Consider the following 9,334-nt stretch of genomic DNA (forward strand, 5'->3'; position numbering starts at 1 on the left):
TGTTCCTTGTAAAATGTAAATATTAGTGTTAGGTCTCCTGTCATTTGAGCTTTCTATAAAATGGCTTATTCGTTTTTTTAAATTCCAGCGGGAAATCCTTTGCAATTTTCTCACGGAGTTTTTCTTAGCTTTTACGGAGAGCTTTTCTTGGAAGAGCTTTGTATGGAACTTTCATGGAAACCATTGGTATCTTCACGAAACATTCTCTGGAGTTTCAACATTGTAGAGATCTATCAGAAAATTATTCGGAATTTCCACTGAAAATTTTGCGGACTTCTTCAAATTTGAATCGGAGTGAAAAATTATAGATCAGCGGCGTAACACATTTTAAACGGCGGCGCGCCGATGCAAAAATGTCGGCGGCGTGGCGCGGCGGCGCACACCTCTAGTAGAAGGTAGCCGCTCGATGCCCGCTTTTCCACACTTTCTGTCCTGTTCAGCAGATTCCTTGCAGCGCTACGACGTCGAAGTTGCGGGGATGTAATTCATCGTAGATTATCCTTTAGCCACCTGCGAAGCCTAGCGACTTGCAGTTCCACGTTACAAGCTTCCAATCGTGATCCTTTATTCGTCACCTAGGTCGTTGCCGATTGTATCGAGTCGTATTATCTTCGTTCGTAATGGTTGTTTTTTTAAAAACGGCTTATTGGGCCTGCGCAAATCTCCTGTCTCGTCGGAAGGCCGTCGTGTCAGGTATGTCAGGACTTGGGCTTGTGCGCTTTGAGCGGCACACGGTCGCTTTGGCGGAGCCAACTTGCGGATACATGCAGCTTTTTATAGAAGTTTAACAGAGCCCACTTCCAATCCTCACCACATGCTAGGCAGGCACCACAACTCGCAGATGGCCTGGGGAGGGATCGTCAAGCCCTTGGACAAAGTCCCTGCTGCCCGCGATCCGAGCTCCACAACCTAAAAGGTCTGCAGTAGTTTGTAAAAGTAACGAGTGAAATCCTATCGGCTCAATGGAACTGCTGGGATGTTTAGCAATGTACGGATACATCGTTTAGAACTCGGTTGATCGGGTAGATCGTATGTTCAGAACTCCTGGCCGTTTTGGAGACGCTGAAATAGGTGATATTAATTCAAAACTCGATATTTTCATCCTATGATCACATATATATTTTTGGACATAATCTCTTTCTTGGACATTTTGTTCTTAGATATATTTTCTGATGGACTCCAGAACAATTTGGACGGCCTAGGACATCTGAAAAAAATATGTTTATATCTTTTGAGTTTTTTCTATACTAGCTTTGGCAGGATCTGGCGGAAAAAACCCAAATCTGTACGTTAAATCCATGTAAAAAACTCTGTTACGTTTAGTTTTGTTTAACTATAATAAGTCACTACATGTTCGTCAATTAGCTGTAAACACACATGAAACAATCGCCACGTACGCCTAAGCAAAGCGCCATTACTCGATTTATCAAATCATAAGGAGTAAATTATGAAATTAAACGAAACACGATCTCGTTCAGTGTATTTTGCTCGAAAACCAACCGACACTTTAAATGCGCAATCGCACAGTCCACCCCTGCGATAGGAGGAACGAAAACATAGAAAGGAAAAGCCGATAACTCATTTTGACATTTTCGGTTTCCGCCAACGAGAAGCGACAAGCACAAATCTGGCTGGCAGAAAGTTGCACCGGGACGCGATTGAGCGGACGAAAAATTTCGTTTGACGGTTAGTGCGGTGTTTCGCGGCTTCATTGGACCCAGAAGTGGTCAAAGTTGGTGGCACTCAACGGTCGTGTGTTGATCGGCGATCAGACGGCCCAACAACAAGAAAATCGATCGGCAAACAGCCTAGAAGAGGGGAGAGCCGTAAGTGCCACATGCGTTTGTCATTTCCCTGCATAAATCAACCACCACCCGCTCATTACAGGCCATTCCGTCCGCATAGAAAAGCCGGAAGAGAAACACGCCGCCGGTCAAACACAGAAGTTCGTGTGTCTGCTGTAAGTAGTCCTTTCGTAAGACCTAACCTCCAAACTAATACGGGCGTCCACTTAGGTACTTTCGCCGGTTTGGCAGTCGTCGTGCGGAACTTGAAAAGCCGCTCATCGATGAAAAGTGATCCGTTTGAGCGCAAGGAAAGGAACGAGCGTCTTCGCATCTAGCAAAATCAAAGGCCCCGAAGGGTGAGTTTATTTTGATGGAATCGGCGAAACTCGTTATTTATATTGCCGTTGTATCATAGGGCTTTTGTTTCCATCCCGGTTTCTTCGACCAACGCGCAATTCCCACCACCTTGCGAAAAAGCGGACAAACCGAGAGAGGTCGGAAAGCAGACGACAGGCAAGGCAAAAAAATGAAACCAACAATTCCGCGGGAGCGAGTTGCAGAGCACTGCTTTCTCTAGCTGGTTCCGGAGACGGTGGTACCGAAAAACCCTGCGTTAGTGCACGAAAGCGGTTGGGAAAAGCGAGTATCCGAAACTCGCTAGTGTGAACGGAAAGCTCGTGAGCGACGACGAGCGCAGAAAGGACCTCGGAGGGACCCCATCCAGCATACGGGTCGCGCTGGACGGCCAGAGTGGTCTCCAGCAGAGGGATCAGCCCTGCAGCTCGTGGCGAGTGGTACAGCACGGCGAACTTTGCAAAATGCGTGCGTGGTGCGACGGCAGACGGCCGTTCGCGATAATGATCGGCAAAATAGGGGGACGCCCCGAAGACCGTGAGTAAAAAAATCTGTATTTTGTAAGGAAGAAGACATAGAGAAGATAGAAGGTAAAGCGAGAGGAATCAAGATGACTAGGAGGTAGGAAGAAGAAAGAAAAGTGGGTGCTTCACCCGAAATACATGTATAAAATCTAGATTTGTGGCTTTATTTGTTTTGTTGGTGTTTAGCCCTCCAGTTTTGTTTGCTTTGTGTCCGCTTTGGTAGTTCTGCTCTACCCGCTACCGGAAACTCGCAATAACTCGCCCTGAAAGGGTTAACACTGATGCACCTTAACAGCGATTGTGCCCATCTTTTTACCATGGTCGATTGCCAACACTAAATAATTATTTTTGTTTCCGTTGTTCATTCCAAAAGTAATTCTCGTGTGAATAAAACGTTCAACTAGTATAGCTACTGTCTTTATTTTGTTTCGTTCGATAAACCATTTTCCGATTCTGGGTCTAGTGTCCGTTTCGTTTTTTTATCGGTTTGGTCCCTTTTTCTGCCAAAAGAATATTGATTACTTGTAATGTAAAGAAGCTGATAATAATTGTTTGGGTGTTAATGTGTAAGTTATTGTAACGTATCAAATTTCATTGCAATTGCAAACTAGCATTAAGTTATTCAATAAGGTCAGTTGGATGTAAACATATGAACAACATACAAATGTTGGTTCAATAATCGCTTAATATATTCTCAGCATAATGAATTATGATACAATTACAGTTGCATTTATCTGAATTCAATAAATGGCACAAAGCCATCTTCTGCTGGGCTGACTTGATATAAATAGTTCTTGTATTATCAGTAATTGCAATTAGACTCAACAGTAGTTGGATTGTGAAAAGTTCTTGGTTTCGGATTCAGCTAGCACAAGAAAAGTTAACCTTTTAAATTGATGGTCTAAACAGAACAGATTTATTCGCTTTCTTCCCGACTTCAGAAACCTGAGCCTAATCTTTCTCACGCTCACACCTCTCTCCGATCTCTACCTCTCAACGTATCTCTTTCAACATATTTAGTTAACCTTCGAGTAGACACTACAGATTGAACCTTATGCTAACTCAATCAAGTATTCCACCTATTGTGATACGGTTCTCTCATTTCAATTTTGTGGTGCAGCATGAAAATATTAGGAATCTAATATTTTATTTTCATATAATGTTACAATAATATTATCATATTGTAATTGCCCTTCGAATAGTTAACATCCACGTCTGAGCGAGTCAAAATCGCCGCTATTGATGATGCCTCGAAGCGCATTGGAGTAGTCCAACGGAATTGGTTGGCCCTTGTCGTCCAGCACTTCGGTAAGAGTTAAATTTCCCGCATCGTTCATAGCAAACTTCCGCAAAGTAATTCCCGTCAGATGCGGCGACACCAGTCCAAGCGGTTGTGCCACACCGATTGGAACAAAGATTACCGGTGCCAATCCGAGATAACCGTAATTGTAAGCACAATTGCCGGGAGGTGACGTTGATTGAACACCCGGTGGTGGCGCTTGGTGGTTCTGGTAAGGAACGTAGTAGATTCGTGGAAGCGTTGAGTTTTCACTGGAGATCGCCCTGGTGATGCGGATATGCTCGTTTGGATGATCGTTCGGCCGGTACATGTACTGGGTCGGCTTCAAGAGGTTGACATTCAAGTCAACGTCAATGAGGGGATCTGAAGGATAAGAATCTGTAAGTAATGAAATCATGTCGATTAAGGTATTTAAGCTGAAACCTGATGGCTTTGGTGTAGTCGTCGTTTGATAAGCAGGGGTAATTGTGGATGGCGTGGTTGAATGCCCAACTGTTGCTGATGGTGGTTTTGAAGTTCCAATTGTATATACGGGTGAAGGTTCCGTCGTTGTCGCTTGTGAACACGAGCATGGAGGCGAAGTAACAGGTTTCTTGGTCGTACTGCTAATCGGAGTTGTCGTTGATGGTCGTTTGGTGGTCCAATTAGTGATACCCGGAGGCTTGTAGATGAGCTCCGGTCCTAAGTTACTTGGACTGTTTGCGGGAAGTAGCCCACATCCTTTAGGAAGCAAGAATGCTTGCAACGAAATACGATCCGTCAGGAATACGAGAAGAGGCTTATTCGGTTCCACAACGCGGTAGCCCATCCGGTCTGATATGTAGTGTGTCACGTGGAGCCTTTTTTTAGGGTCGACATAGCCGTAACAGCCGTACGTAACGTCATTCTGATCACGACGCTCATGATGAAAATTGCCTTTCGGTGTCAAGGGGTATCCGTAATTATACGTACCTGAAAAAGTATAAATGAGGTTTATTCTTTTTTCCTCGCATCATAAACTCAAACCCAGCTATTGTTGACTCGAATTTGAACTAGTTATTAATTATAAATAATTAAATATGTAATAATAATTATTAGTTACTGTGCTTACCGGACGGTGAATTGAGTTGGAAATATTGATCATTAGCATGAATATGACTAAGGTCCACAATAACAACCTGAAATTATTTAAGTTTAATGAATAAGTTTTTGATTCATTCAGTAATTGAAGAACTTTACCAAGCTTATCAGCAATGCTTTGTATAGAGTTACCATTTTACTACCGAACAACAATTTTACAGTCTCGCCAGAACGGTTCGTCCTTTCATCATCAAGCGAAATCACCTAATGAGGTGTAGAAGCAATTAAAACAACTTTTATAGTAACGATCCAGAGAAACAGTGCCATTTATTATAAACAGAACAAAAAGTACCTTCAAGTGATCCTCACACAGAAACTTATGTTGAGCATAAAACACGAATAACTTATCCTTACTGATTGATAGGAGCGAACGTCTGATTCAGTTTGAGTCACACTAATCCGGCAACTGAATCGAATTCTTCCGCTGCACGGCTCTATGAGACGAGAGGATAAAACGAAATCCTTTCGATGAGAAACGTCGTCTTTAGAACAAGCCAAACAGGCTCGATTGATGATTGCAATTACCTAGTAATTGCTTATCGTCTTATTAACAGTCCTATTTGAAGTGTCTGCTTGATTTTAACTGACACGGAAGCATGACTTATTTCTATAACCGAGTGAAATTTTTAAATCACAAAACTATTTATATGAGTCGAACCTCCCACCTTTTGAACGAACACGTTCTACCGCTCCCTACTGATGATGCTTTTAAGAAGATCCACCGCCAAGCATATGTGACATGGGACTCTAAGCCCTATGATGCAACTATAGAAGCATGAGGTGAGAATTAAAGTGGAACAAATAAAGCAAAACTGGATCAGAACCGTGGTGAGCAATAATGGTGCATAGCATGTGCCGAGCCATGTGCAGCACGCAGCAGTGATTCAGGTGTAGCAACCGGATAGGAGGCAGCGTTGACAGCAGCGAACGATGCGATGGTTTGTTGAACTCCCTCTGCCGCGCTTATAATAATGATCTTTTGTTCAACTCTTTATTGATGAGGGACAACTGTTGATTTGGAACTGATTTGCTGGTTTTTGTGGGCATTTCAGTTTATGCTTATCAAAAGAGTTTTGTCACATTTATTAATGTCTAACGTAACTTTTGCAAAAGTAACAATTTAGATAGTTACAAGTATTTAAAGAAGGGCAAATTTGATTCGAAATCGAAAAAATAGGAATCTCAATGTCTAAACATTAAAACCGGACTGACCTCTACAGTACATAAAAGTTGTCCCATACGGATCTGCCCATAATGCACGTTTCCAACCACGTATGCGGGGTCAGACCGCATTGTGCTTTCGTGCTATGCGGTTCTTTTCTCTTTTTGCGGAAGGAAGTTTTCAATGCTACCCAAAGCTATTTTAATTTCAACAGTGCTTCTCAGCGCTATTTATATCCATTGATCCCGTTACGATCTCTGCTTGGACCCGTGCCTTTGCAGGGACACCGTTCTGAGGAAAAACCTCTTAGAAAGTTATGTTTCCACGCTCAGCAATGAACATTAAAAAACCCAGATTAATCCACCTAGCAGTGGTGCCTTTCTCGTGCGAATAAAAAATAGTATTTTGGCCATAACTTCCGAGCCCATAGTCCAATCTGAATCTGTGAAGGCGATGAACCGCAAACGCGATGGGCTTTCGGCCTTCGAGGTGGCGACGGAACAGCTGGACGCCATCATCGACTTTGCGTCATCGAAGCATAATATCAGTAAGGACATCAAGAGGAGCTTGCAGAAACTTCGAAAGTCGATGCTGGACTCCAAGCTGGAGTGGGCGGTCGGGACGGCCAAGTGTGAACCCGTGAAATCCGTGGAGTCGAGGTCTACCCAGACTGAGGCCCAAGGATTCGCGGACTCGGGCAAGGTCGAATCGACCGGAGGCGTGCCAGCGAAGACGGTGGTACCAAAGTCTACCCAGACTGAGGCTCAAATATTTGCGGGTACGTCGGGGGTGACTGCTCCAAAGGGCCGCTCCAAAACGCGGAGGGTTACTACCCCGTAGAAGGGTAGTGGGGGTTACGGCAGGCTGAGAGCTCCCAGCCGCACCAGACCAGGGAAATAGAGGGGGATGACGCCTACTGGACCCTGGTCAAGAACAAGAGGAAACCGAAGACGTCAAGGGCCGAAAAGAAGGCCCAGGCGAATGAGGGTAGCAAGAAGTCTAGGGTAGGCGCCAATCGCTCCAGGGGCGATGCCCTAGTCATCAAGACGGACGAGGCTAAGTACTCGGACGTCTTGAAGGCAATGAGGAATGTAGAGATGGGCGCTCCGCTCAGGAGCTGTTCGAAAGATTCGCTTCCTTACATTGAGCTGATGAGCCATGGATATTTTTTAAAGAAGCCCAGCTCAGCAGCTCATTTTAAATTGATGAAATCATTGTCAAACACGCGCCTAGAGAAACTCCCTCGAGCGTACGCACTCGAGTACGCGCGCTGTTGTATTTTGTACAACACAAACGAAAATACCACGCTCGCGGTACACAACACAAGCGAGCTTGTATGAGCATTTGTAGCATTTGCTACAATCTGCAATAGGCTAAATAGATAATAGGCAACACAATCTTTAATTTAGAACATAGCATTCTCCATAAACCAATTAAATTCACGTACGCCAAATGGTAGGCCAGTAAAAGCATAACGACACTGATCGATTACCCATAAAACGATAGGTCGCGATTTCCGCCGCGCTCGATTTCGCGAGATCAAGGTCGGGTCCAAGGAAGTTTTCGGGAAGATTGGGAAAGAGAGAGTCGTGGCTGCACCCGAAATTGCACGAAGAGCCAGCGGTCAAATTAATATCTCGCAATTGTCCAATCGGTCGAAAAGATTCGCGGGAAATCCGAATTGAATTCGGCGAGGTCACGTTCCTTAATCTGAGGATCACGGTTTCGCTCACTTTCGTCCGAACCGCAGATAACAGTGGAAGGGTCTTGCTTTGTTCGTGTAATCGTAATTCATTTTGTAAGTTTAAAGCAACGTGGTTGAACTTGATATTTGTATTTTAATGATTCCTCCTCGTATAGTTTCGATAGTTGTGCAAAAATATAGTGTGCGTCGTAGGCTAGATTTGTGTGCTCTTAATCAATCTAGGCCAGGTAATGTGAATCGTGCTATCGTGAAATCTGTGCAGTGTTGTAATTGTTCTGAATAGCCGACGGCTATATATCTCTTCCCAGCGCCAGGTCAGCGGAGTCCCCAGGACGAAAGACCCCGGCACCCGTCATCTTGTCCGGTGGGAAGCGATCCGTCTCTACATCGCTTCAGCGGGGAGTTGTGGTCGTCAATTGCCACCATCGACCAAACCGCCATTCGTCGACACGTGGAAGTCGCCAACCACCATTCATTGGCCCACGTGGCGATCATCAATCGCCAACCGACATCAGCGGTAACAGCAGCGCAGGTACAGCAGCAGCAGTAACCATCTGGTGAGTCCGGCCCAATTGTTCTTTGCGTGAAGTGTGGCGTCCGCTGAGGACGCCACGGAGAAGTTTTTTGTGCCAACCGTAGGTTGAAGAGCATGACTTGCTAAAAAGTTCGAACTTTGGATGAATTGAGGTTGGGTGTCGGCGAGAAACTAAAACGTGCGCACGTACCGTAACAGGGTGTCTACTCAACTGTAAAAACAAAATTCCCTGATTTTTCCAGGTTTTTTTCCAGGTGTTTTACATTAATTTCCAGGCAAAAACAAACGTGCCATATATGGGCACCAACATTTCAAAAGGACGAAACTGCTTTTGTAAACAAGAGCTTCTCACGTCGCTGGTGGGCTTGTTTGTGCCCGCCCACGCAATCCAGCGCTATCGAAGGAAAGAAGAGGATTCGCCGCTTCTGTCAGTGGTGTTAAACAGCGTGCGTGGACTCAAATTAGCCCACCAGTGACGTGAGAAGCTCTTGTTTACAAAAGCAGTTTCGCCCTTTTGAAATGTTGGTGCCGACATAGATTTTAGCAGTAAAATGATCAATTCAAAAAACTAAATATTGCAAAACATATTATTAATTTTGAAGAATATTTTGGTGTCTTCACAAAACAATCAGCTCACCCAGAAATCGCTTCAGTCATTCAATCAAAATTCCTTCAGGAATCACATAGGAAATTCCTCCAGGTATTCTTTTGAAAATTTCTCTGTAGATTCCATGGGAAAATCCTCCGGATTTTAATAATTGCTTCAGAACTTCCTTCAGGATTTAATTTGCAAATTTCTTTGCTAAAACTTTGTAAACATCGCAAGGAATTGCTTCGGAAATTCCTTT

At 44.2% G+C, this 9,334-nt stretch overlaps 2 protein-coding genes and 1 long non-coding RNA gene across 3 annotated transcripts; 2 read left to right on the forward strand and 1 right to left on the reverse strand.

Moving 5' to 3' along the window:
- The first annotated feature begins 1,607 nt into the window (after positions 1-1,607).
- Positions 1,608-2,790, forward strand: LOC134220862 (uncharacterized). Its single transcript, XR_009982088.1, has 4 exons — positions 1,608-1,826; positions 1,888-1,960; positions 2,016-2,143; positions 2,203-2,790. It is a non-coding gene; the product is annotated as an uncharacterized LOC134220862 (long non-coding RNA).
- A 751-nt stretch (positions 2,791-3,541) lies between these two features.
- On the reverse strand, positions 3,542-5,528 carry LOC134220863 (myb-like protein U). The gene is made up of 5 exons (XM_062700022.1): positions 5,377-5,528; positions 5,184-5,288; positions 5,056-5,122; positions 4,389-4,916; positions 3,542-4,328 (listed from the first exon to the last, which is right to left on the reverse strand). Exons 2-5 carry the CDS (start codon positions 5,217-5,219, stop codon positions 3,868-3,870), a joined length of 1,092 nt encoding a protein of 363 aa, XP_062556006.1. The 5' UTR covers positions 5,220-5,288; positions 5,377-5,528; the 3' UTR covers positions 3,542-3,867.
- Positions 5,529-6,338: 810 nt separating this feature from the next.
- LOC134222668 (uncharacterized) lies at positions 6,339-8,759 on the forward strand. The gene is made up of 4 exons (XM_062701828.1): positions 6,339-6,356; positions 7,753-8,044; positions 8,107-8,178; positions 8,235-8,759. Exons 1-4 carry the CDS (start codon positions 6,339-6,341, stop codon positions 8,510-8,512), a joined length of 660 nt encoding a protein of 219 aa, XP_062557812.1. The 3' UTR covers positions 8,513-8,759.
- Positions 8,760-9,334: the final 575 nt, after the last annotated feature.

This window comes from Armigeres subalbatus, chromosome 3 (genome assembly GCF_024139115.2).
Source record: "Armigeres subalbatus isolate Guangzhou_Male chromosome 3, GZ_Asu_2, whole genome shotgun sequence".
Classification (NCBI taxonomy): Eukaryota; Metazoa; Arthropoda; class Insecta; order Diptera; family Culicidae; genus Armigeres; species Armigeres subalbatus.

Bases quoted from the DNA above. Each gene is read 5' to 3' on its own strand.
- LOC134220863 (XM_062700022.1), bottom strand. From the start codon at position 5,219: ATGGTAACTCTATACAAAGCATTGCTGATAAGCTTG. The intron at 4,917-5,055 runs GTAAGCACAGTA...ATACTTTTTCAG, and splicing joins CCAACTCAATTCACCGTCCG to GTACGTATAATTACGGATAC. The intron at 4,329-4,388 runs GTTTCAGCTTAA...CTTATCCTTCAG, and splicing joins GACTACACCAAAGCCATCAG to ATCCCCTCATTGACGTTGAC.
- LOC134222668 (XM_062701828.1), top strand. The intron at 8,045-8,106 runs GTAAGTTTAAAG...CTCCTCGTATAG, and splicing joins GTGTAATCGTAATTCATTTT to TTTCGATAGTTGTGCAAAAA. The intron at 8,179-8,234 runs GTAATGTGAATC...TGTTCTGAATAG, and splicing joins TCTTAATCAATCTAGGCCAG to CCGACGGCTATATATCTCTT.